Consider the following 27,875-nt stretch of genomic DNA (forward strand, 5'->3'; position numbering starts at 1 on the left):
GGAACCTGACTGGTGTAAACTTGGCAGAGATGGGCTTGGCATGAATGTTTGTTTCACTACAGAAATTTGTGCACTGTTGCACAAGAGGCCAGGTGCTGAGTTAATGATTGAATGATAAGATTTTGGACAAATACGAAGGTTCGGACTGAAAGGATTTTTTTAAACAAGTTTTTGAAATGTATTCATAAAGGCAGACCATGTGCTATCTTTTGAAACCTTAGAGAAACATTTTTTGAAATATAAAGTTCAATTTTATTAAACATATGGGTAATCTCAAAATTATCCAGAATAGTAAAAGTAATTTGAAAATAATTAAAATTCAGAAAAACGTCAGGTGTGTATCCAAGTTCTGAGCAACTCGAATATGATGTAAAATGGCTGAGGAAATTTACAATGAACAGGTGTGTAAAATAATTGAAGGGGAAAAGTTCAGACATTAATTAGCAAGAATTATGAATATCTTTGTTGGCTTGTTTTTCTCTCAAATTGACATATTTAAGCGTATGTATAACAAAATATTTAAATTATGAACACAGTCCCTAATTCTTACTCATGGAAAGTAAACTTTATTAATTGTTTATACTTTTGCCATCAGTCACTGGATGAAACAAAGAAAGGAAACAAAATGGGGGTCTAAAGCAAAAGAAAATATGATTTTAGATAATTTTGGAAATTTATCCAGTAAGCCTTACAGTAGTGTCAAATTGTCCTTCATCAAAATCCAGGCAAATAAGAACACACATCCTGAGAGATTTTCTCTGCTGAGAACTGGAGAAAAGGGTCAATAGTGCCAAAAGTCGGCCCCTGATTCCTGTATGCGAAGGTTTTAAGTATTGTGGAGAACTAAAAAGAAGGAAAAATCAATAGCTAGAAAGCAATATAATGACTACACAGGGAGGATGTGACACCATGACTGTGCCAGAAGTTGGGACAGGACGGTGGATTTACATGTTTGCGGGTAGACAATACTAGTTTTATTTTCTTTTTAAAAGTTCATAAAGATTATTTAAAGAAAGAAAAGATATATAAAACTTTAGAATTACAAAGAAGCCCACTGCACTAGTGTTGATGGCACAGTACTTCACTTAAGGTGCTGTGCTCAGTAGACCACTGTGCTCAGAGAAGTGAGTACTGTGCACAGCTGAGTACTCTGCATGTTAAGTACTCAGTGACAAATCTCAAAAAGGCCTTGGTACCACAGCCATGTAAAGAAGCTGAAAAGACTTTGGGGAGAGTATTTAGAGTTGGAAGAACCCAAAAGAGCATCTTGTGAAATCCTCAAAATGTTTAAGAAGGCTGTGAGTTGAGTATGTTAAGGATGGTGAAGAAAATCCCCTTTGAACCTGGAGACAGAAGATCTTTGCTGTGTTCTGGTAGAAAGATCATCAAGTCTCTTCAGTAATGGGGGGCAGGATGACTATTGAACTATATGATCTAGCTGAGAGTCCCAGAAAACACAGAGAACATTTCCTGATTTCTTCTTGCCTCTTATTAAATGAGGGGAGTGGGTATTTAAGAATTCAACTTTTGAAGGCCTCAAATGATCCTAACACCCAGGAAAAGGCACCTCCTTAAGATTTAAAATACTGACACAGAGGGTTACTGCATAAGATGACAGACAAGAAATCTCACCACTGAAACTCAATGAAAGAGAATAGTAAAGATCGTACGGTCTTATGGTCCTATGCAAGGGACAAGGTCTGTAAACCAATTTATTAAGCTGGAGGGAGATCTCTACAGGAAGCAGGCGGTAAAGCTGAGATTGGAGCCCAGGTAGACAGCCTCTCCACACCTGCCTGTGGCTTGCAGAATAAAGTGCAATACAGTGGTAGAAATTACAAGAAAGGGTTGCTTTTCATCTCCACTAGATATGCGGGACTAGGAAAGTTGCAGTGTAGGAGCCCGGGCAATAGTTAGAAAAAGACTTGTGATCTCCGTTTCTCCACAGGTCAGAACCCCAAGAACACTGAGGTTGCAGAGGTTAGCGGTTCCCACTCTACCATACCGTACCATGAGGAATGTAGGAGAAGCAGAAAGATCTAAGAACTTCACCTTCAGCACACAATGCAGCTGGGCCAGCAATTCCTCCCATACATGCTCTTTATCTTTGGATTTTCTACAGTTTGATTTCTACTCTGGCATAAGTCTTTTTCTTTTGTTTGGACACTGTTCATTTAGGTTTTAGGCCTTTTCTTGAGTGTTAGGAACATTTGAGGCCTTCAAAAGTTGAATTCTTAAATACCCGCCCCTCTTCACTTAATAAGAGGCAAGAAGAAATCAGGAAATGTTCTCTGTGTTTTCTGGGACTCTCAGCTAGATCATATAGTTTAATAGTCATCCTGCCCCCCATTACTGAAGAGACTTGATGATCTTTCTACCAGAACACAGCAAAGATCTTCTGTCTCCAGGTTCAAAGGGGATTTTCTTCACCATCCTTAACATACTCAACTCACAGCCTTCTTAAACATTTTGAGGATTTCACAAGATGCTCTTTTGGGTTCTTCCAACTCTAAATACTCTCCCCAAAGTCTTTTCAGCTTTTTTACATGACTGTGGTACCAAGGCCTTTTTGAGATTTGTCATTGAGTACTTAACATGCAGAGTACTCAGCTGTGCATAGCACTCACTTCTCTGAGCACAGTGATCCACTGAGCACAGCACCTTAAGTGAAGTACTGCGCTTTGCACACATTTTAGGGCCGTTGTTTCAATCTCTATCCAACTTACCATAAGGCACTCCTTTATACACTTAGGCCTCACCACATATTTTTTCCGATATTTTTCTTCTTTCATTTGAATTCCATACTCCACCTGTTACCTCTTAATTACAGCCTTCCATCACTTTAACACGTTCTAAAATCTGTGGACCCTACCAGTATTTTACATCACCCCCCTAGCTACTTTGCCCACCTTGCATTATTTTCAAATCCAATCTAATAATCCTTATCTTTAGGCATACTACCTGCCTCTCAGTCCTAATTTTAACTAAAACAAGGCTATACTCCAAACAACTCTTGGTTGTTTACACTGCAATGGTTACTGAAAACGAAGGGTTCGTCATTGTCAATTGATTAGTACAAAAGATTGCATGGTGGTAACATCAAGCAGCCATGGTTGCACTCCCAATTTATATCCTACTCAGGGATAATATGCAGTTTACAGCAGACACTCAAGGCTTCTAATGCAGACAATTACTTTCTAAACTACAACCAATGCTACCACATCCAAGTTCTACTTGAGTATTACAAATACTTCAATTTAAGGAATAGTTTTAATTATTATTATTAATTATTATCTGTCTCTAGGTGAAAAGATAGTTTTAAAAATTAATCAAGCAAAGAAGTAATACCAGGTGTGTAAATCCCAATGCAGTAACATAAGAAACACATACAGGAGGAAGAAAAAGAAAAGGAAGAGGAGGAGGAACCCAATTCCTCCAAAAAATTATTAACCCTACAACAATGACAACTAGTGAGTGAGTTAGATGAAATCCAAGATAATTCAAAATAATGATTATAAGTATGTTCAAAGACACAAACAACTGAATGAAATAAGAAATATGATGGATAATAGGAACTAGGCATTCAACAAAGGCAGAAATGCTAAAGGCAAACCATTCTAAAATGTGGAAAGTAAAAACATAGTCAAATATACTCTATACAGAGTCTAAGGCAATAGAGTGGATCAAGAAGGGGCAATATATCTGAGCTTGAAGACAAGTTAGAGGAACCTGGACAAACCGACAAGGACAGAGATAAACTAAAGAGGTAGCAGTGTGAATTCATACACAACACTCTGATATGACTGGATTTATACATTATGTGAATAGAAGAAGAAAGTATAGGAAATATTTTTTAAAAAATCATCACTGAAAAATTTTCAGAGTTAAGATACAAGATGTCAATCCAGTAGGAGATATTTGGTACACTAAATTGTCAAAACCAGGAGGAGGAAAAAAACCTCCCTTGTCATATTACAATTAAAATACTAAATTTACAAAACAGAGGAAGTATATTGGAAGTAGCAAAAGAGAAACACTATGTCATAATAAAGGCAGGCCCATCACAACAATGATCATATTGTTCAACTGAATATTAAAGTTCAATGAACTTGGAATGGCATATATCAAGTTCTGAAAGATTTCAACTGTTAACGCAGAATATATTATACCCAGCAAAGATATCTGTCATAATTGAAAGAATTAAAATAACTTTTAATGATAAAAACAAACTAAAGGAATTTATGAGTACTAGCCTAGCTCTGCAGAATATACTTGCAGGACTGAAGAGAAAAATAATCCATCCATGAGGACACAGGAAAGAATAAACCATGTTAGAATAATACTTAGCAAGAGAAGAAGAGAGAAAGGAAGGAAGGAAGGAAGGAAGGAAGGAAGGAAGGAAGGAAGGAATGGAGAAAGAATGAAAGAAAGGAAGGAAGGAAAGAAAGAGAGAGAAAGACAGACAGACAGACAGAAAGGGAAAGAAAGGAATTTTGAGCAAAGATCAAATCTAGGTACTCAGAAACCAGGAACTTAAAACTCTTTCCTAGACCTCAGAAATGCCAAGGACAATGAATCAGAGACCCATTCTGATAAGAGGCTGACCAAAAAGTCTGGAAGGACTTTTAGGCATTGTCTTCATCTAATGGGATCAGTTTCAAAGTTCATATGAAATCTATAAAATTTTTAGAAAATCCATACTGTCAGAAGCATCATCAGCTTGGACTAAAATAGCGGAATAGAATTCAAAAGCAATAAGGCCTCTGTAAGGAATGGATACAGAAAATGTGGTACATCTACACAATGGAATATTACTCAGCTATCAAAAACAATGACTTTATGAAATTCGTAGGCAAATGGTTGGAACTGGAAAATATCATCCTGAGTGAGCTAACCCAATCACAGAAAGACATACATGGTATGCACTCATTGATAAGTGGCTATTAGCCCAAATGCTTGAATTACCCTAGATGCATAGAACAAATGAAACTCAAGACGGATGATCAAAATGTGAAGGCTTCACTCCTTCTTTAAAAGGGGAACAAGAATACCCTTGGCAGGGAATAGAGAGGCAAAGATTAAAACAGACACAGAAGGAACACCCATTCAGAGCCTGCCCCACATGTGGCCCATACATATACAGCCATCCAATTAGACAAGATGGATGAAGCAAAGAAGGGCAGGCCGACAGGAGCCGGATGTAATTCTCTCCTGAGAGACACAGCCAGAATACAGCAAATACAGAAGCGAATGCCAGCAGCAAACCACTGAACTGAGAATAGGACCCCTGTTGAAGGAATCAGAGAAAGAACTGGAAGAGCTAGAAGGGGCTCGATACCCCATATGTACAACAATGCCAAGCCACCAGAGCTTCCAGGGACTAAGCCACTACCTAAAGACTATACATGGACTGACCCTGGACTCTGACCTCATAGGTAGCAATGAATATCCTAGTAAGAGCACCAGTGGAAGGGGAAGCTCTGGGTCCTGCTAAGACTGAACCCCAGTGAACTAGATTGTTGGGGGAGGGCAGCAATGGGGGAGGATGGGAAGGGGAACAGCCATAAAGAAGGGGAGGGGGAGGGATTAGGGGGATGTTTGCCCGGAAACCAGGAAAGGGAATAACACTCGAAATGTATATAAGAAATACTCAAGTTAATAAAATAAATAAATAAATAAATAAATAAATAAATAAATAAATGAATAAATAAATAAATAAATAAAATAAGGCCTCTGTACTCTCACAGTGCAGAGGAATGGCAATAGTCGGAGAGACATGCATGATTGTGCATGCACGCTTGCTTTCCTGGGTGAATGAGAATGATTCAGAGAATGAATCCAAAGCCTAGAAGGCATTGCCAAGATCTACAGCACTCAACTGGGGACTGAGTAACCTCGAAGCCAAAACAACTGCACAGCTGCTTGGACCAGTGAATCACCTGATTCCTTTCCTCTTCTGGCTGTCTTAGCCTGTCCACCACTCTGCAACGGGTGTCTATGCTGGGGAGGCATGACTTTGAACTCGGAGAAACTATACTCTGAGAACTAACTCTAGTGAACATTCAAGGAGGAAAAGAGAGGAGCCCAGGAGCCCAGCAATGAAACAAGATCTCTTCAGAATGCTCAAGCTAGTGCTTCCCAATGACACAATTGAGGTGAAAAGATAAGAGGTGCGGATGTGGCAGAGGGAGGCAGATCATGACTTGCAGAGGTAACTTTGCCACTGCTACTTCAACTTGTCACAGAAATTTTAGGAAATTATTCTAAAAGGAAATGAGAGTTAAGAAGGCCATTCTGCTGGGAGGGCAAAGAGCCCAGTGTGCTTGGGAGCAATCTTTTCTACTTTGTGTCCGCTCTGGGTCATTCCTCACTGGACTTGAGAGAACAAAGTTCTGGTTTAACAGTCCAGTTCCCAGAAGGGATTCCAGGATGCTATGCTGGGCTAGTGGATGGGCACTTGGAGACATGTGCATTTTAGAGCAGAGATTGCCATCAGGGGAACACAGAAAGAAGGTGAGTCAACTCCTAGGGACTTGTGTGTATCTCAACCAACTCAATGAGAAGCTAAAGGGAGATGCTAAAATCATTTTTTTCCAGGAAGAATTATGTAAGATTTTTGTGACCAAGCAGAATGATTTTATCTGTGATTTCTTATAAAAGACCCATACGGAAGTGAGATAAGATCCAGACAGTATTTAAGAGTATATCCCAGAAGCTGGGAGGGCACATTTAAAAATTAGAATCCCTGTCTTCTTTCCCTATATTTATTTGTTCAAGACCAGAAGCTTTTAATTAGCATAAATGGATATGACGGTTATTTCTGCTTGGTAACACGAGTAGTGTCTAAATTATGGGGACTGGCTAGAAAAGCAGCACACACATTTGCACCTTTGCACGAAGAATGAGAATATAATACAGTAAGAATATAATTCATGGTCTTTCTGCTCAACTCCTAGGCTCATGTTCTCATCATCTTGCCTTCTAAGCAGCTGGGATTACAGGCATGTGCTATGCTACTCCATAGCAATCTACTGTTATGTATAAAGAACTCGAAGACCCAGGAGCCTCTGATCTTTAGAGTGGCTCTCAGACCTTCTGATTCCATTGACTATTGTCCAGCCATTAATTGAGGACGCTGTCACCTGATCCAGCTAGACAGTTGAACCAAGGGCCAATCATCTTTGCAAATTCTCCCTCGAGGCAGATACTGTTATATCCATGTTGAGTGAACCTTCCACACAGGACACTTACTACAAAGGCTCTAAGAACTTAGAGAGTGAGGTCTTTTCTAGACTAACATAGCAGTTTGTCTGTGTGTAAGTGTGCTTGCTATTCACCATCTGCCCGTGCCTCACAATTCAGCCTATGCCTTGTTCTTGTATGAAATTCCACCTAAAAGACAGGTTGTCCGGGTCAGGGTGGGATCTATTCATTACCTTCACTGGCTTCTACCTTCACTGGGTTCTAACTATTGGAAGCTTTTGGTTGCTCCAGAAAAGATTGCAGTGGTTGTAATGTCTTCACTTCCCTGAGTTTTATCTGAGCACAGGAAATGAAGCTAGTGCTACATAGTGACTGTTCTCAGCTCTTCTGCCCAACTGTGCTCATCACATCAGTGATCCTGGACTCCTGGAAGATTTCAGCACTGCCTCCTTGGCAGCTCTCCTCTGCTGAAGGGATGCTTGCTGGCAGCACCATTGGCTGATGCAACTCAGGGTTGGAAAGGTTCAGAAGAGCTGCAGGGAGATGATTTACAGTGCTGTCCCACACAGAAGGCCACCCTCCCTGACATGTTGGTTCCTAAACTTGTGTAAGAATATTTTGAAAGTTTCCAGAAATAATGGTGAGTGTTGAGAGACCCATGAGCCAGCTGAACACAAAGGCCACTCTTGTATGAGACTGTTTTATACCTAGTGATGTTCAGAGAAAATTGAAAATAAGTTCTTGAAGAAACCTGAATTAGGAAGTGTGGAAAGAAGTTTCGTGCAGGAAGATCCCACAGAACCATCTTCTTAGGAGCATCACGAGGCTAGAATGGTGATGCACTTTCCTGGTAGGAGCTGGAAAGGGAAGTAGGAAGGGTGTGGTGGCCTCCTTCTGTAGCATATTGAGGGAGACAAACATGTCTACTCCAGTTCATCCCTGGGAGAGGGACAAAAAAGGACAGGAGAGAATTTGACTGGCCCTCAACCCCAAGTGGCAGGTCCTTGAGATTGCGCACTAAGAACTTGTTTCTGATGAAGAGTGGGCCCACTGATAAGGTTGGTGAGTGAATTTGGCCTCCTCCTTGTGGGGAACGAGTCAGATGACTCACCTAAAGGATTAGACCTGAGAGACTAGGTTCAAGAGGATGTGAGATTACTGTAGTGAAAACACACAAAACTCTACCTCCACCTGTGATAAACAGACCAGAAAATGCGTGTCCCCAGAGTAAGGACTTCGCAGCTCAAGAGCACATTGCTACAGGCCTCAACCAGTTCTGACGTTACCCCGGCTGTGCTTACACATTTGGGAGCTGAACACTCATATCTTTAGAGTAGACACTCAAGCTGGAAAGGCATCACCTATGGCAGGGCAGCCACTCCGTGCTGAGGTTCCATGCTGGGGAGTTGTCCTTGGCAGACAGTAGGGGGCATGAAGCTGTGTTAAAGAGATTAGAAAGCTCTACTCCACTCTCTGACCCTAGACAATTTGCATATCCATAGATGTGCTGTTCAATATTTTTGCATCAATGGGAAACAGAGCTGAACTCCTGCATGGGACCAACCATATCTTCAAGTGGAACAGCGACTTTTCTCCTGTGGAATTGTCTGCTAGACTCATAGATAGTTCTAGAACCCTCATAAACATGAAATTCCTTTAAGGTACCTTGGAGATCTTAGTGCCGTGCATCATCAGATGGTCAAAAAGGAGGGGATCTGTGTTGTGTCAGCCAAGGCTTCTTTATTGAATAATTTAAATCATTAACAAAGATAAATAAGAACAAAGAAAATAAGATAGTTCTTAAACATAATACACATATATGATTTACAGTGCACTTTCATAAGGCAAAAAAGTACATCCAAATGTTCCTACTACATTCAGAAATAAAAATGTACATGACAGTCACTACACAATCCACTTTTAATTCTGATCTGCACGAATGAACCTCTTCAGAAGGACACACTGACATCTGTCAGCTAGGGTGACGGCAAAATTCACACATGTCCAACTTCTCCACACAGAGGTTAGGGATCTGCTCTTCTTTTGAACGTGCTTAAGCCTTCCATATATAAAGATCACTTTTGGAAACACACCTCACCAGAATGGGGCAAGAAGATATGTACAGCACTTCTAGTCTGAGAAACTGCAGACTTCAGGTTGCACAAGGACATGGTGTGAACCTTGAACTATGTATCACCCATCGACTTTCTTGTGTCACTGAAGGCACGCTGCCATTTGGAAAGGGAAATTTTATCTTAAAAAGGTCACAGAGGCATTGATGTGCATCTCAGTGGTAGAGCATGTTCTTAGTGTGTGCAAGGTCCTGGGGTCCATTCCCAGCATGAAAGGAAAGAAGGAAAGAAGGAAAAGAGAAAGGAAGGAAAGAAGGGAGGAAGAAAGGAAGGAAGGAAGGAAGGAAGGAAGGAAGGAAGGAAGGAAGGAAGGAAGGAGGGAGGAAGAAAAGAAGGAAGGAAAAAGGGAGACAGCTGACTGGCTCTTAGAGGAATATCATAATGAGGAAGATGGACTAAATTCTAACTTAAGAAAAAGAAATAAGTGAAGAAAAATTTAAAAGCAAACACATTGTCTGAGCTCTGGAGATGCTGAACAGTGAGCTTCAGCCAGCGTGGCCCACAGGGATGGCAGAGCTGAGCCTACCCACCACAGCCCACAGGCCCTGCCTTTCCTTATTTATACTTTTACAAATAAATTTTCCAAGCGAGCTGGCCTGGAGCCCAAACTAAACAAGAAAATGTATGCACATTGATCGCACCCCTTGTCCAGGCAAGGGGGTGACAGGGAGCAGTCAGAGGAGAAGGAATGGATTAAGCGCGGAACCCTCATTTCCTTAGTATAAAATCCATATTTTGATTCCAAAACAAGAAAATTGACTATGCTAATTTCCATAACTATTCACATGTTCTTCAAAACACTAAAGTACACATGCCTATTTACATTTTAAAGAAAGAAAATAAATTAATATCAGTTGAGCAAAAAGCCGCCAAAAAATAAACTTGTGGGTCTCAACACATGTGTTACCTAATTTAACCTGCAAAGCTTTGCCCTAAGCTATCTTAGAGAAGAATTTATTCCAATTTTTTTAATGGAGCAAAGGAGAATGTGAGCTCTTTCTTCCATGTTCTTTGCTATCAACTGTTCCTGGGTAAGTGTTGGTGTCTTCCAAATTCTGAACATGGACACCCTTCCTTCGCAGCTGTCTTCAGGCTATTTCTTTCTGAACAGCACATGTGCTGTGTGCTCTGTTTCTTAACTAAAGAAAGCAGCAGCTCCAGGCAGCTTTGGTGGAACTAAGAGAAGCCTCCTGTCCATGAAGAGGTGGAGGAGAAAGCAGCATCCCAAATCCTGATGACCTCTTGGAAAAGTGGATGACAGGAGCCACAGCTTAGCCACAGTCACGGAACTGGCTTCCAGTTTGATTCCCCAGCTCTGCAAAGCCCCTTTCCCATCAGAACTGACATTCAACAACAGAGCTGACATCCAACAAGAGTTGGCATCGTAGGCTCTTACTGGAGCAGCCTCATGTGGGTGTGGAGCGAGGGGACAGGCAAAGGCACAATGATCATCTCCTGCACTATTGTAACTCAGCCTGTAATCGTCAACTTGGCGACTGAACTCACCTCGGCTTGCCTATAAAATGCTTTTGCTGGAGCGGGGTACCCACCTTCCTACTCACATGCGCAAGCTTAACTGCCCATTGGAAGATCCACTCTCAAAGCAGTCTCCTTTCTAAACCTCAAAATACACAAACTAAAGCAATCACACCCACTAATTGTGGGGTCATTGTGGAAATTCAGGTGGCCAAAAAATCATGCCTGTATGTGACCTAAGCTGTTCTTTCCACATGAGGCAGGTCCAGGTGTATGGCAATGTGAGTTAGATTAAAAGTTGCATGTCTTGCTGAAGATCTCTTCCCCAGGCTCGGGGAGAGTCCATGCCCAGAAATGAAAATGCCCTTCTATGTGGGGTTTTCAACCAGACCCTTGTGTCCCATTTAGCATTTGAGAGAGTGCCAGCCTGCTGTGGTTAGGGAGGATTAATGCGTGTACTGGCTTGCATTTTTTCCCCATGCTCAGTGAACAGCATCCACTAAGCCTAGCACAGTAATAGAACATTGAAGTCAGAGCTTCTCCACCTGTCCCAGCTTTTGTGTATGTGTGTGTGTGTGTGTGTGTGTGTGTTCTTTTTTTTAAAGGAGGAGGAGGAGGAAGAGGAGGAGGAGGAGGAGGAGGAGGAGGGAGAAGAAGAAGAAGAGGAGGAGGAGGAGGAAGAGGAAGAGGAAGGAGAAGAAGAGGAGGAAGGGGGAGGAGGGAGGAGGAGGGGGAGGAGGGGGGAGGAGGAGGAGGAGAAGGAGAAGGAGGAGGAGGAGAAGAAGAAGAAAAGAAAGAAAGAAAGAGAGAGAGAGAGAGAAAGAAAGAAAGAAAGAAAGAAAGAAAGAAAGAAAGAAAGAAAGAAAGAAAGAAAGAAAAGAAAGAAGCATTTTAATTTTAAAAGGGATATTAAAAACCAACCTTGGATGAATTCATGGGCTAAAGGAAAGGAAACCATGTGTCTGTGTCAGAGCCTAAGAACACTGACTGGAACAAGCAGATTTTCACAGACAGCACAACAATGGAAGTGGATATTGGCCTTTGCTAAGTGGCACCTACTTCCCCTTTATTTCAGGGTCAGATATGAAGAGGCTATGAGGAGGTGTTGGTTATTGGTGGGCATGTTATGGCCATAAGGGTTTGGCAATCAGTCAAGGGCCTCAAGTTGGCCCTCAGTGACAGGGCCACTAGGTTATTCTTACCACTGCAATTGTGACATCAATTTATGGCTAAAACTGGGGGCATTGTCTGACTGAACTAAACTCAATGGCCGTTTGGAAATGAGAGACTGAATGTCAGTGGAATTTCAGGGAGCTTTGCCAAGTCTTGTCTTCGTACAGAAGTGTTTTTCTTGTTTTGCTTTCTGTAGCCCCAAATGATCCTGTACCCTAAATGCCACCTGATAACAACTGATAGCAAATAGCCCATGAGCTAGGAAATAAGACATTTGCAACCAATGATAGGCAAGGTATTGTGTGCCTCTAATCCCAGCACTCTGGAGCAGGTATAAAAGGATTTCTATGAGTTTGAGGCTAGCATGATCTATATAGCAAGTTTCAGGCCGGCCAAGACTACATAATGAGACCCTGTGTCAAAAAGAAAAATGTTTATAACCAGAAATCAGTTTTGCCTTATCCTTATAACCATTGACCCCTATGAGAATTTGCATAGTTTTGAGTTTGTGTAGCTACAGTTAATGATCTTGTAAGTGTTTCAGTTTACCCAGCCCCTGGAGCCACTTTCTAAACATTGACCAGGACATCAAGTATTGTATTTCCCCTGGATACGCAGACCCAGCTCCTACTGGTGACACCTAGGTCTTGAGGAAAACTCTTATGGCTGTCTTTTGAAGGTTGTCATTTTAAAGACTAACTACAAATATACATCCCCCCAAACCATCATGATTAATGGGGATGAACTTGTACATAAGACCAGAGCAGGGGACACTCTGTAAAATGGTGGGACATGAATCTTAACATGGAGTCAGCTACTGGGTGGAAACTGTTGTATTTGAGAGGGAGTTCAGAATACATGGAAGGTACCATGTGTCATAGCTGATCTTGCCTTAGAAGTCTTATGTTCCAGCAAGCTAATAATCCATTGAATTCACTCCGATTCAAACCACATAGAAATGTAAATCAAAGGGTCCAAATCTTAGAAATTTCCTGGTGATACAATTGCCCCCTTGAGAAGCACAGTGCAATGACTAGAAGCCTTTCTCTCTCCTCAAATGCATTCTCCACATCTGTACGTCTCAAGCACTGCTCTGGTTGTCCAAGAAACAGCATAACATACTCGCTGCCCCACTAACATCCCAAACTAAAAACAAACATTGAAACACAAGAAGCCAAGAAGGCAGAGAAACATCTTCCCCTCTGTACACTAAGTGGGATGTGGGCATCTGCCTGAGCCCCTAGGGAGCGGCCCTGGGTCACCCACTGAGCACAGCAAAGCCTCTCCAAGTTCAAGTTCAAGGCTGCCCATGTTAGGGCTGCCAGTCATCACAGGGGTCAAGGCACCAGAACTGCTGATTTTTCCAAAAGCCTTCTCAAAGCAGCAGCAACCGCAGCAGTTTTCCTGCAAAGCAAACAAAATACCAGTCTTGTTAATTCAGCAGGACTTTAAAATTGTAATTAGCTGGTTGTGCCCCTTAGGAAAACCACAGAGGACTTTTCATAATGTATGTGTGTATGTGTGCGAGACAGAAAGAGACCGTTTGACAGATCCCACTGCACACCAGGGCTGGTTTTTTTTAAGTCCCTGTGAGTATTTTAACATTATTTGCAACGCTGAAGGACAAGGCCCTCTTTGTTTCATCTGAAGCACAGCCACTCCTGTGCTGTTGTCATCAGTCCACGGTCAACTCCATTTCAGCATCAAAGTGAGCATTTGGGTTAGGCAGGGAATTTGGTCACCTATCATATAAGGGTTGGGGGTGGGTGTTCCACTGACCCTCCCACAGAGGCCAGAAGCCACAGAAACCAAATTCCATACATAAAGTGGCCTCCAAAAATTGTGTAAAACCTACATACAAATCCCTACATGTTTAAAATCATCTCTAGGTGGCCCACAGTGCTAGCAATGCAATGGCACACAAATAATCGTACCCAGTGGTTTACGGACCAGTGGTAAGGAAAGAGTGGGTATATTCAGCACAGACACAGTTCTTTCTGCAGATATTTTCTGTCTATACTTGAATGGATCCAAAGATAAAAGCCACACAAAAGAATGAGCTGCTATATGCCCACCTCTGACAGAGGCTTGCTGTACACTGCCGCTGCCTGGCCTCACCACCGAGCAACGTCTCCATTTTTATGCCTCATAGATGAGAAAAGACACAAGGTTGGGTATGATTAACAGAAAGCCACCAGGCTTGGTTTAAAGGTGTTTTATTGGGGCATCAAGAAACCTCTAATGGATCGAAGGAGACCTAGGTGTCTCAATTTACATTATAATTGTGCCTTGTTCATAGGACTCACATCTCTTTCTTTTCCAAAGGAATAATCTTTAACCACCAGGTCTTTTAAAATAAATATTTAATTTAAATATTAGCTTCACCTATAACATCTTGCCAGAAACCACATTCATCTTCTCAAGTGGGTTGGCTCAGTGGTGATACCTACCTCCACATATACACTCCTCCTGTTTCTTATGGTGTAGAGAACTGAACTTAGGGCTTTGCACATTCTAGGTAAGCACCAAGCCAGTGAGCCATAGCCTCAGCTCACTTTTATAGTTTTACATTTTGGGACAGGCTTTAATAAGACGCCTGGCCTGACCTTGAACTCATTCTACAGACTAAGCTGGTCTGGAGTTTGCCCTCTGAGCCGATACTTTAAATTTAACTTTTTAATTTAAAAATAAGAGTTCTCGGATATAGATGTCTCCTGAGAGATACAGCCAGAGCATGTCAAATACAGAGGCAAATGCTAGCAGCAAACCATTGAACTGAGAAAGAGACCTCCACTGGAGGAATTAGAGAAAGGATTGAAAGAGCTTGAAGGGGCTTGAGACCCCATATGAACAACAATACCAACCAACCAGAGCTCCCAGGGACTAAACCACTACGCAAAGATTATACATGGACTGACCGTGGGCTCCAGCTGCATAAGTAGCAGAGGATGGCCTTATTGGGCACCAATGGAGAAGCCCTTGGTCCTGCCAAGATTAGACCCCCAGTGTAGGGGAATGTCGGGGAGGAGGGAGTAGAAAAGGGGAGTGGATGGGGAGGGGAACACTCTTATAGAAGAAGGGGAGGGGGATGGGATAGGGGGCTTATGTCCGGAAAACCGGGAAAGGGACTAACATTTGAAATGTAAATTTAAAAAATCCAAAAAAAAAAAAATAGGGGTTCCATAATGGACCCCATGCTCATCAAGCATGAGGCTGGGTTCTACCCCTAGAGCTGAGACTAAAGAGAAAGCAGTTGAATAATGAAGCACATAGATTGTGTAGATTGGCAGGTCTGAAACCATTCCGCTTAAACAGCAAGGAGACTCACAGGTCGGGGAGACTAAAGAAACCGAGGGAAGGGAAGCAGGCAGCCCACAAGACCATCAGGAGGCAAACCTGCCCGCTCTCAGTAATTCCAACAGAGAGTGCATGGTGTGACCAGCTCAGGGCTTCCGCTGCTGTCTTCCATCACACTGGGTTCAAAGTGACAGCTTTGGCATGGAAGGATTTTACCTCCTCCCACCACCATTTCCTCTTCATTCTTTCCCCACAGACCCTGGCGACAGGCCCGCCTTGGAATGCAGCCTCCTGTCACCCAGTACGTTTATTCCCACCAGGCCTCAAAAGTGACTCCAGGACTCTCTGTGGGAAGGTGGTTTGTGGCAAACCCAGGGGGTTTGTGGTGGCTGGGGACAACGCTGCTTCTAAAGGAAAGGCTGGGAGAGAGCAGAGATGAGGACTAGCACTGCCTGGTTGCTCTGAGGCCCTGACTGTTCACAGCTCCTAGTACAAGCCATGGCTAACGGTTGTCACTTAGGCCTGGGGCTCCTATGGACTTTAAAGTGATACCTTCCTCTACTTCCTCTCACTTTATTGCCCTACAATTTTTGACAAACAAGAATGTCCTGTATACACACATCCCAAACCTTCTTGACTGGCCATAGATTCTTACATAAATGACAGCAGGCACTTAAATAACCCTGACACAGAAGGCTATGTGCTTTCCAAACCCTGGTTTGAGCCTTTGACTCTGATATAAGAATATATTCCCTCCCCATCACATTCTCCAAAAGATTCAAGACCATTTAAAAGAATATATCCTGGCAGACAGATAGGCAGAGAACCTGGGCCCAGAAAAATACAGATCAGAATGAAAGATTAAAACCAGCTAGAGTTGGAGTTACGTTACAGCTCAGTGTTAGAGCACTTGCTTAGCATACACATGGCTCTGGATTTGTCCCAGGCACAACAAGATTTGCCCACTGCAAACATATAAGCCCTGTGCAGTTGTTAAAATTTAAGCTGTAAGAATGACCATAGACTTTCTAAGATTAGGGTAGCATCTCCTCTCAAATGCTGAATTTTGGGATTTTTAAGTCTCTCTTGGTTGGTGTCCTGTTGTTTTAAGTATTCTCTAGAATTTGCCTTGAATTCACTAGTGGTATAAAAGAAAGCATACATAAAACTATCCCCTAACAATTCAACCAAACTGAGCATGGGGCAGAGTTTGTGTGTAGTGTCTATGTGTGCAGTGCCAATGTGTACAGTGGTAACTGGTGCAGTGATGATGTGAGCAGTGATGTGTGTGCAGTGATGATGTGTGCAGTGATGATGTGTGCAGTGATGATGTGAGCAGTGATGATGTGTGCAGTGATGTGTGTGCAGTGATGATGTGTGCAGTGATGATGTGTGCAGTGATGATGTGTGCAGTGATGATGTGAGCAGTGATGTGTGCGCAGTGATGATGTGAGCAGTGATGATGTGTGCAGTGATGATGTGTGCAGTGATATGAGTAATGATGTGAGCAGTGATGTGTGTGCAGTGATGATGTGTGCAGTGATGATGTGTGCAGTGATGATGTGAGCAGTGATCATGTGTGCAGTGATGATGTGAGCAGTGATGTGTGTGCAGTGATGATGTGTGCAGTGATGATGTGTGCAGTGATGATGTGTGCAGTGATGATGTGTGCAGTGATGATGTGAGCAGTGATGATGTGTGCAGTGATGTGTGTGCAGTGATGATGTGTGCAGTGATGATGTGTGCAGTGATGATGTGTGCAGTGATGATGTGTGCAGTGATGATGTGTGCAGTAATGATGTGAGCAGTGATGTGTGTGCAGTGATGATGTGTGGAGTGATGGTGTGTGCAGTGATGATGTGAGCAGTGATGATGTGTGCAGGGATGATGTGAGCAGTGATGATGTGTGCAGTGATGATGTGTGCAGTAATGATGTGTGCAGTAATGATGTGAGCAGTGATGATGTGAGCAGTGATGTGTGCGCAGTGATGATGTGAGCAGTGATGATGTGTGCAGTGATGATGTGTGCAGTGATGATGTGTGCAGTAATGATGTGAGCAGTGATGTGTGTGCAGTGATGATGTGTGCAGTGATGATGTGTGCAGTGATGATGTGAGCAGTGATGATGTGTGCAGTGATGATGTGAGCAGTGATGATGTGTGCAGTGATGATGTGTGCAGTAATGATGTGTGCAGTAATGATGTGAGCAGTGATGACGTGAGCAGAGATGATGTGAGCAGTGATGATGTGTGCACTGATATATGTGCAGTGATGTGTGTGCAGTGATGTGTGTGCAATGATGATGTTTCATTCTTGAGGTCAGAGAGCAAAGCCAAGGTGAAAGGCAGATGCCGTGTGGGGGAATGCAGCCTTTAGTTTCTGAAACAGCAGGGTATCTCATGCCACTGTTTTTAGGCTAAGCGTACTTAGCCTCAGGTGAGCTATTTTGTTTTCCCAGGCATCACTCACTGCCTCTGATGTTACACAACTGTAAGGGTGACCTGAGATCATTTCTGTGCAAAGTCTGGATTCCACTCTGTTAGGAAGTCTCAGGGCTCTGCCTGTGTTATCTCAGAAGGGCCACTCTGCAAACTGTGGCATAGAGCTATCTACAATGCACACAATAGGGAACTGCACTTCCTCCACTGGGACATGGTAAAGCTGAAGTGAAGCAAACACAATAATCTGATTGGAGCCCGCCAGCTCAAACACTCCCTGTTTCCTTCAATGTCCGCACAAGAAATACCCAATTTCTCTTTTACTCCATTCGCTTAAGCAATCCACAGACATCACTCAGGAAACAGTTTCAAGTCCAGAAAAGCACATTGGAACCCGATTTTCCTGGGGTGCAATCTCAGTTATCCCCAAACAAATGCAGTCTTATTTGTTGACAGAGGAGGAGGTGGGGGAGACTTGAGACTAACCTGTTGAATAGGCTCCTTCCATGAATTATTTGGTCGTCAGGTTCAGAACACCAGAGTTGCAGTTCTTCTAAGGAAACAAGAGACACTGGGGAATAAGGATTAGAACATCTTTCATCAGCTTCTCACTTACAATAGGAGAGCATGTGAAGAACTGATAATTTTCCACTGGGTTCATGGTGCTCGTCCAGAGACATCCAAGAGGATAAACTTGCCAGCACCCTTCTGCTAGGAGCACCTGTCTTCATCGTAATGTCACTTCCCTTCCTTCCACTGGAGCCAGGGTCCACCCACCTGTCCCCTTATTGCATTTAATTTGCAAGTGTATGTTTGCTCAAAGTCCACTTTGGCAAAGCAAAAGAGCCAGCACTCATGTCACTGGGGCTGTGACAACTAAAGAGCACAGCTACTTTTGGGTAACATCATGGTAGCAGAGTGGAAAATTTAAGAGGACGTACAAGGCCTCAGATGGAGACTCTAGAGCCATTGTAAAGGAGGTGGTGTTGAACATTAGCCTCAGTCAACAGGATGCAGAGTGTAAGGAGTGATGGAGACAAGACTGGATGTAGGGTGTATTAGTACCACTGTGACTGTTTGGTGGGGACAGTGGGAGATGTAAAAACTTTCTGATTACAGATTGTCATGATACAGTTTGGATCTAACTACCCCTCCCTCAGGCCCATGTGCTAAACAAAGGCTTAGCTTGCAGCCTGTGGTACATTACTGGAAGGTGGTGGAATCTCTAAAATGGGAGACATGACCTTGAGGGGATTATAGAACCCTAGCCTGTTCTTTCTGTCTTTCTCTTCCTGGCCACAAAGTCAACTCTCTTGTTCTATATCTCCACGGGTCCAATAGTAAAAAGATTATAGCTGTGATGCAAATTAAAAAAAAAACTATCACAAGAACTTCTCATATATTTGTAATAGTACTGGAAAGATGACTGATACAGAAGTTGTAAATAAGGAAATCCTTCGGTGAAGTGTGAGTGGCCTATGGTGTTTTACCATACACTAGGAGAAGAGCAGGATCTTTAGTATATCTGAGAACAAGAAGAAAGGGAGAAGGAAGATTTGTTCCAGTAGAAAAGAAGCCACATTATCCTTAGGTACACTTCTTTCTCCTGGCTCCAGAGCTCTAAGGAGTTTCATAGGAGGTGCCTAATGAGTCCTGATAGTTGAGAGGGATGTTTCTGATGGGGATGTGTGGCATATGGTTGGGGACATAAGACAGAGCAGAATTACTGTGTGTCATTAGAGCCTAAGCCAGTTGGCAGAGAACTTCTAGGCCTCAATTTCTCAGGGAGAAAAACATGCTTCTTAAAAGGAGACAGCATATTCGACTGATCAAAAGCTAGCTAAGAGCTATTGAGCATAAAACAATTACAAGGGATAACAAGAAAGCACAAAATACCTTAAAATAAATGGTTCAAATGGTAGTTTTGATCAGAATTAAAATTAGATTTTAATACAAATGTAAATTCTTATTTTTATTTTTGAGAACATATAAGAACCAGGTTATTTCAAAAGTAAATCTGTGAAAGTTTAGTCTCAACACAGGTTTGGTATCCCTAATTCAAAACCCTGAAATTTGAAATGCTTCAACAGCTACAACTTTTTGAGTTCCAACAGCATGGTTCATAAGTAGAAAAGCTCACCTCTGACCTTGTATGCCGCATAAGGACCAAAATGGAGGTGCACTGAAAACACTGCACATTCTTTCCTGAAGATATATGTATAAGGTGTGTATGAGACAAGGGATTCCATGCCAAGATGGGGTCCCTTTCTTAAGGTATCTTATTATGTGTATGCAAATGTTCCAAACTCTGAAGAGATCCAAGATCTGAAACTCTTCTGGCCTCAAGCATTGTAGATAAGAGATGTTCAACCTGTATTTCTTTGAAAAATAAAATGTACTGGTTGGATCTAGGGACCCAGGAACACTGAATTTCTATAGTACTAGAGTGGGTCTGGAAACTTACCCTCAAGCCCTTACCCTCCCATCAAAAGAGTGGTAATGCTCTGCCAATACTCCAACACTTCCCTGCCCCTCCTCAGTGTACTGAATGACAAAAAAGGGACAGTGGTAATGCCAGGGTTCAAGGCCAGCATGAGGGTTACGTGTGTTCATCTTTGTGAAGCTGTTCGATTCAGTGCTGTGTACATATGACTTTAATAATTAGATGTATGCATGGACATGTGAAAAATTATTTTCCTGTAGCATCTATTTGCCTCAGGTGTCCCTAGCTGGGTGGCATAACACAAAGATGATTTTGTAGTTGTGGTCCCATGGTCTAAAATATTTCTAAGTACTTTTTAGCCTGTATAGTGTCATTAATTCCTTGCTGTGGTTTCTATATTGTCCTGACATGTCAATGTGTATTTAGAGTCCTGGTTAAAAATACATCGGTGGAAAAATGGGCTCAAAATAGATTGGTTGCCCTAATAAGCAGTTTATGCAGTCTGGGTGAGGTACTGGCTAGGTAATAAGTCTATTTTTATTTGGCATCAGTACCAATTATCAAGGAAAGGTATATTCAGACACAAATAAAACTTAGTACTGATGCTGAATTTAGATGTAGATTTAATTTCAATAAATGTGGCTGTGGAAAAAGTGAGAGCCTGACACACAGTCCTTCCAAGGTTTGCTGGTCTGAGAGAAGTTCCTTTCCAAACCTCAGGGAGTGTGGACAATGAGGAGGAGAGCAGGAGGAAATGGAAGCGAAAAGAGTGTGTGCTATCCCAGGCATGGCACCAGCCGCCCAACCAACGCACACACTGGAGACAATCTCACAAGCCAGAAGCCGGAAGGTGGAGCCTGCAGACCACCTCCATGCTCATCTAGCCCAGTTCAGCAGCCCACACGTTGAACACAGTTACTCAATGCAGTGATCTGCTTTTGGGTTGTCTCTATGATCCATGGTTATTGAGACGAGAAAAGCATATGAGACAGAGAAGCCCAGTGAGGAGGCAACTGAAGCAATTCAGGGAGCAGCTGTTCCAGACTAGGACAACATGGCATAAAGAGAGCCAGAGAGATTCCCAACGCGATTAGAACATACACGGTACAGAACTTGAAGATTAGTCATTTATGAAATGGAGGATTGGGAGAGGAAGGAAATAGATGCTCATGAGCTGATGGTGCCTTACAATAGACTTTCTTTACTAGAAGGATGCTGGAAGGTGATACAAGATGGAGGCTGGCTTCCGGCTGAGAAGACCCAAGTGGTAATATGTAGGATACAAGTAGACGTACGATTCTGAAGTTTAGATTCTGTCCCAAAAGGACAGATTAGGGAGTCAGAACACACAGACTAAGGTGATAGGAACAAACTTCCCCTGAAGAGATTAGCATAGTGTGCTCAATTACCCTCAAAAATACTTCAGTCTTTAGTCTCCAATAAAAATCTCTTTTACGTATGCTCAAAACATATGATCATACCAAGCTTAGTATTATAACTAAGATCTGGTGCCCAGAGGAGAATAAAGTATGCAAGGTAGACAGAGAATTTAGAATTGTACATTTTTTTAGGGAGAGAGTTCTTCTAAATGTACATTAGCATATCTTCTCCAAACCGTGTTTATATAGCCCCAACCATATATCTGTATGCATGTGTGAGTTTGTGGTGTGATATATTTTACAACAGATACAGCGATTTCATAATACTAAAGATAATCTATGAAGCACATATAAAATACGATTAATATCTCAACGAAAAATACTCCGAGCAATATATTTCTAGCATGCGATTTGAGGCTGTGAGCAAAGGCATTAGGAGAAATCTCATTTAAGGCTGAGTTGACTGTTATATCTGATGAGACAGGCAAATGGGTAGCAAAGAGGAAACAGGAAACATGGTCACCTGTGCACTCAGCCTGGAGTGGAGCTTGTGGTCTGACAACCAGGGGTGCTTGAGAGCTTCGCTGGCACTTATTCTCCAACTGAAGGGAAATCAGAAGCATGTCAGAGGAACACACCGAACAACGCTTGCGTCAGCAGCCTATCTCTGGCTCTCGTCACAGGTTTCGGTACAGTGGCTAACCCACATTCAAACTTGTCTTCTGGAATCGTGTGGTGTGATAATGTCCAGAGGTGACTACCAGTTCTAACCACAGGAACAACACTGGTAATACAGGCAGGACTATAGTCAAATTCTTATTAACTTATTAACTGTTTTTTTTTTCAAATATAAGCAGCTATTCTGTGATATGATATCTGAGCTTCATAAATTGAATTCTTAACAGACCATTGAAAAATAAATGCACATTTCTTATTTATAAGAATAAAATGCTACCAGTAATTCTCAATGAATACAAAAGCAACGTAGGTGGAAAGTCATCTGTCTTCTAACTTTTGAATGAAGGAGTTTTGAAGAGTTTAGAGCAGTTACCATAATCATAATAGAACAGATTAGGTCACTTTATAAAGAAACTACATTCTTTTGGAGATGAAAAAAAGGTTTACAAAATTTGAAAAAAAAATATAACGTGAAGAGTAATAAAAGTCCTATTACATCCTAACTTTAGAACTTATAAACTTACTTGGTTGCTGATAAATACCACATTAAAATAACCTTTCAAATTAAAAACCGATTGCAACAATATGAAATATTCTTCTGCAAAAACAGCAAACAGTTGCAAGCAGTCATGAAGCCTCGAGTGGAGGACCTGCTTCAATACAATCGCTTTATTAAATGCTGAATATTGAAGTTAAGTCTTCACTTGCAATGAAGTTATTGAGAAAAATCACCGTTATAGGACCCTGAACATGCAGAAATTATTAAAACCTCCTCAGCCCCACCAACCCCACATGGTTTTATTTAGTATCCTAAGGTTCTGCTGTTGAGTCCTTTGACCACTCCATGGGGATGGTGCTGAAAGATGATTATTCCTACCCTCTAATGAAAAATGTTTAAGATCTACTAAAAAGTTATTAAGATTGTACTTGTAACTGACTTCTAATAATATTTCAGGTTCATTTCTGTACCCCAGATATTTATTTGATGACAGTGATATTTGGCCTGAACCTCGACCAAGTGTTGATTTGAGAGCTAAGTCAGTCGTTCATCTGTCATCTGATATTCCTTGGATACTTAAGAGACCCCAGACTGTAGGAGTGGGCAGGACTCAGATGCCCCAGTCCAGAAAACTCACTTCTGATCTGTTCTGCACTAGCCATTTGATTCCCTGGCTCTCAGCCTCTCTTTCTTTAATGAAAACCATGACGATTATCTCCACATATAACAGGAGGATGCAGAAGTTAAACATACACACATCACACACACAGTTCACAGTAAATGCAGAGTTTTTCATCCTCCAAAGTTCAAAGAAGTTGGCATTTTTCCATCTCTGTATTTACTGTCTAGGATCCACAAATGTAAAACAGTAACAACCTTGGCTGTTATTGTGCTTAGAGGTCAAGGACAAAGGAATTAAGTTTCTAAATTGCTTCTCCCTCAAGACTGATTTTTTTAGTAAGTTAAGTCTCCTCATCCTTTAGAACAGTGGTTCTTAACCTGTGGGTCATTACCCCTTTGGTAAACATCTATCTCCAAAAATATTTACATTATGATTCACAACAGTAGCCAAATTATAGTGACGAAATAGCAATGAAAATAATTTTATGGTTGTGGTCACCACAACAGGAGAAACTGTATTAAAGGGTTGGGGTCACCGCAAAATGAGGAATTATGTTAAAAAGTTGGGGTCACCACAACATAAAGGACTGTGTTAAAGGCTTAAAGTATTAGGAAGGATGAGAACCACCACTGTAGAGGTTCAGATCTGGCCCCATTGTCCTATGAACTGCTTTGTGTCATTTATAACTTGCCAGACTGATGGTATCTGCTTTAATCTCAGCACTGTGAGATAGAGGCAGGCAGATCTCTATAAGTTTGAGGCCAGCTTGGTCTACAGACTGAGTTCCAGGCCAGCCCTGACATATTTCCCAGGGACAGATGGCCTGTTAAGTGCTTACATGAAAGAATGCCCCTGCTGGCATCATAACCCATTATCCAGGTTGGGCTCCTACTCTCCCTTACATCCTCCTCCCTCTTCCTTCACAATCATGTTTATTAATGGGCCCAAATGCTGCAGAAACAATAAAGCAACTGTTATTGACTTTGAAGATCTTAAATGTGATCTACTGTCATATACTTTAGATATAAAGCCATCTTAAGTGGCTTGACAGTGTCTATCCCACTCTATGACTCTAAAATCAAGTCCCCAGGTTTCAATATCATGCTTGTTCATCTGCTAAAATTTGAATTAATGTGGTTTTAGCATGAGAAAAGAATATAAGGCTGTATGACAGTCTAGAGTGTGAGCTTGAAGGAAGATCAACTTAAGTTTAGTGTCATTCCCGTCTGTTCCTAGCAATGTGATCATAGGCTAACTGCATACCATCTCATCATAAAGTAGTCACAACAGAAACTTCTCCCTCTGGGAGTTAAGGGCTATGATTAAAAGAAATGATGTCCAAAAGGCAGATGACACTGTCTGGCCCATAAATGTTTATAGACATGGATGGATCGAGGGCAGGTCACCTGAGGCCAACCAGAAGGACTTGATTGCAGGAACTTCATTACAGAAATCAGAAAGAGACAAGTTTTACAGCCCCATCCAGCCTCGTGACTGAAACAGTCCTTGGCTAGAGTAGATTGGGTCAAGGAGTCAAGGCTCACTGAGTTCAGATCTACACATGCATTGTAGATGTCACTGAGGGAATGGAATCCAGTAACTCCATGGTGCACGCTGCACTGAATCACCCCTTCTCCCACAACATGAGATGGACTTGCTTTACCTCTTCTCCTTAATCAGGAGCTTGGAGATGAACTCCTTGGCCTCCTCAGAGATATCTTGAAATTCTTCATCTTCTAAATCCCACCGGCATGCCAGGATGTTGGTCAGCGTCTCAGCATCATTATCGCCCAAAAAGGGGGACAAGCCACTGAGTCTACAAGGCACAGGGTTCAAGGTCAGTATTTTTTAAACAGTCACGGATCCTCTACAGACGGGATGCTTGCTGGTTTTGCCACTTAAAAATTAAAGCAGGAAAATAGCCATAAACCGCAAGTACATAATCCATCATTGTAGCCAGGACTCTGCCTATGTGTCCCATCCCAACCCCCAATCCAGCAACTGTGGCGAAGAAGGTTGTAGTTATACTTGAATAAATCTCAAACAATAAAATAGAATTTATTTTCATGCATTTTACAGCTGGGAAGACAAGGTACTGTCACATACCCAGAAAGCAAACCCCAGAATGTCATTACTGAGGTGCCACTAAGCAGATCAATGTCTCCTGATCCAAACAGATCAATACCTAAGGTTCTTTAAAAATCATGTTTAGGGCTCTTAGTGGTATCCTGGGAATCAAGGTGACCCATGGAAAAGACACACACACACACACACACACACACACACACACATATGTCTCTTTTTCTCCCCCAAAATACAGTGGGGAAAGGAATTCACTCATTTCAATTGTAAGAGTCAACAGAACCTAAGCAACAGGAGACGGCATCGTGTTATTCTAGAAGACCTAGGTGAAGGCTTTCATTTTAGTGAAACCTCCTGGACCATTCACAGATTAAGGATGAGTATGTGAGAGACCGGGAAGTTGCTTACAGCATGTATGTGATGACACCCAGACTCCACATATCTGTAGCAAAGGAAACGAAATCATAGTTCACAACTTCAGGGGCAAGAAATTCTGGGGTTCCAAAGTTCACCTTCAGCTTCTCTCTGGGCTTGTATCTGAAATTGAGGGGACCAAGGTGAGGGTTGGGCGTGTCGATCAAAAATCAAAACTAATGAACAATGAAAACAGGCACCATTTATAAAATAAAATTAACTTCAGTTATACAGCAAACTAAAAAAAAAAAAAGGAAAGGAACTTTCACCAGAAATTGCATAATGCCAAAACCCAGCAAAACATTCTGGGGGGTGTTCAAAAGTAAAAATAAAACCTATTAAGCCTTAATATTCTGAAACAGCTGTAAGAAATCTACTCTTGGTAATTGGAACATCTAAATACAGACTGTGACAGATATCCTGACTCAGTACCTCACGTACATTTGGCCAGAATAATCCTTTCCAATCTGACAAGATGCTGCCATAACTCACAGTTTTTGCTTTCTGGTCATTAACACATTGAACTGTTAAAATCCCATGTAAATTCTTTGTTCCCCTAAGAAACCAGACCTTCTCCCCCCCCCCATCTTTATTAAATTGGGTATTTCTTATTTACATTTCAAATGTTATTCCCTTTCCGGTTTCCAGGCCAACATCCCCTAACTCCCCCCCTCTCCTTCTATGTGGGTGTTCCCCTCCCCACCCTCCCCCATTACCGCCCTCCCCACAACAATCCCGTTCACCGGAGTCCAGCCTTGGCAGGGTCATGGGCATCCCCTTTCCACTGGTGCCCCTACTGGGCTCTTCATTGCTACCTATGAATTTGGAGCCTAGGGTCAGTCCATGTATAGTCTTTGGGTAGTGGCTTAGTCCTAGAAGCTCTGGTTGGTTGGCATTATTGTTCATAAGGGGTCTCAAGCTCCTTCAAGCTCTTCCAGTTCTTTCTCTGATTCCTTCAATGGGGGTCCCATTCTCAGTTCAGTGGTTTGCTGCTGGCATTCGCTTATGTATTTGCCGTATTCTGGCTGTCTCTCAGGAGAGATCTACATCCGAAAACAGCCCTTCTTATAGTCTTGTTTAAACTACTAACATTTTTAAGTCTTTTCTTTATAAATGGAACAAATACAAAAATTTAGGTAAATACAAATTCTAGATTAATAAACTTCTAAGTTAATAAACTTACTGGACTAGGCTTTCATTTCTCATTTTTTTATTAGATGCATTGTGGATATTTCTCAATGCTTGAATCTCAGACCTAACCAGGCTAGGGTAAATGTGATTTTCATTTAAATTACTTCTAAATGAAGGCACGGGGTCAGAGGCTTATCAGCTATGTCTTCGCAAAGATGAGCGTGCATCCCATCCCCTGCCTCTACCCCTGTACGTACATCCAAACAGACATACCTTCTGGCCAATCCAAAATCAATAATTTTTATTTGCTTAGCGTCCCGATTCACACACAGGATGTTCTCAGGCTGCCAGGAGAAAGAGACACATTAGCAATGCAAACAACCGTCTTTCACTCAAATTGTCCTTGAACCACAACTAAAAATACAAGATGCTCAGGAAAAACATATCAGGCCTTTCACTCGGGGGCTGGTTTGTCTGTGTGGGTATTTTCTCCTTTAATTATGTGGTGGATGAGGTTGTGGGTAGCCTGCCAACCTTGCATTACCCTGCCTGTCCCTCTTCATGGTTTTACAGATTGCCATAATGCATGAGTTCAGGCAGGGGCCTTGAGGAGAGAAAGAGAAGGAGGCTGCTCCAGCACTTTCCAAACAGGCTGGTGTAGGCCAGTTCAGAACTGACAGAACCCTCCTCCTGTTAAACTATTAAGTATATTTCCTTCTTGAAGCAATATTTCCCTCAAGACTTACGAGTTCCAAGAGAAATGGCCTGATTCGGTTAAACCACCACACTGAATGTGCAATATAATGTGACCAGCTTTGACCTCCGGTTTTTCCCCTGTGCTTTGTCTCTGGGAACGTCGCATGCTAAAGGAAGGCTTTTGTCTCCCGTTCATTCTTCATCCTCCAAAA

At 42.1% G+C, this 27,875-nt stretch overlaps 1 protein-coding gene across 2 annotated transcripts in view; it reads right to left on the minus strand.

Annotated features, from left to right (window-relative positions):
- Positions 1-18,207: 18,207 nt before the first annotated feature.
- The window catches only part of Mylk4 (myosin light chain kinase family member 4), a 74,456-nt gene continuing 64,788 nt past the window's right edge, over positions 18,208-27,875 (minus strand). For both annotated transcript variants that reach the window (XM_032884963.1, XM_032884962.1), the window contains 5 exons: positions 27,241-27,311; positions 25,831-25,959; positions 25,004-25,156; positions 22,065-22,143; positions 18,208-18,272 (listed from right to left, as the gene is read on the minus strand). In XM_032884963.1, coding sequence (XP_032740854.1) covers positions 18,231-18,272; positions 22,065-22,143; positions 25,004-25,156; positions 25,831-25,959; positions 27,241-27,311 — 474 coding nt within the window. In that variant the 3' untranslated portion in view covers positions 18,208-18,230. The remainder of the gene's footprint in view (positions 18,273-22,064; positions 22,144-25,003; positions 25,157-25,830; positions 25,960-27,240; positions 27,312-27,875) is intronic.

This window comes from Rattus rattus, chromosome 14 (assembly GCF_011064425.1).
Source record: "Rattus rattus isolate New Zealand chromosome 14, Rrattus_CSIRO_v1, whole genome shotgun sequence".
Classification (NCBI taxonomy): Eukaryota; Metazoa; Chordata; class Mammalia; order Rodentia; family Muridae; genus Rattus; species Rattus rattus.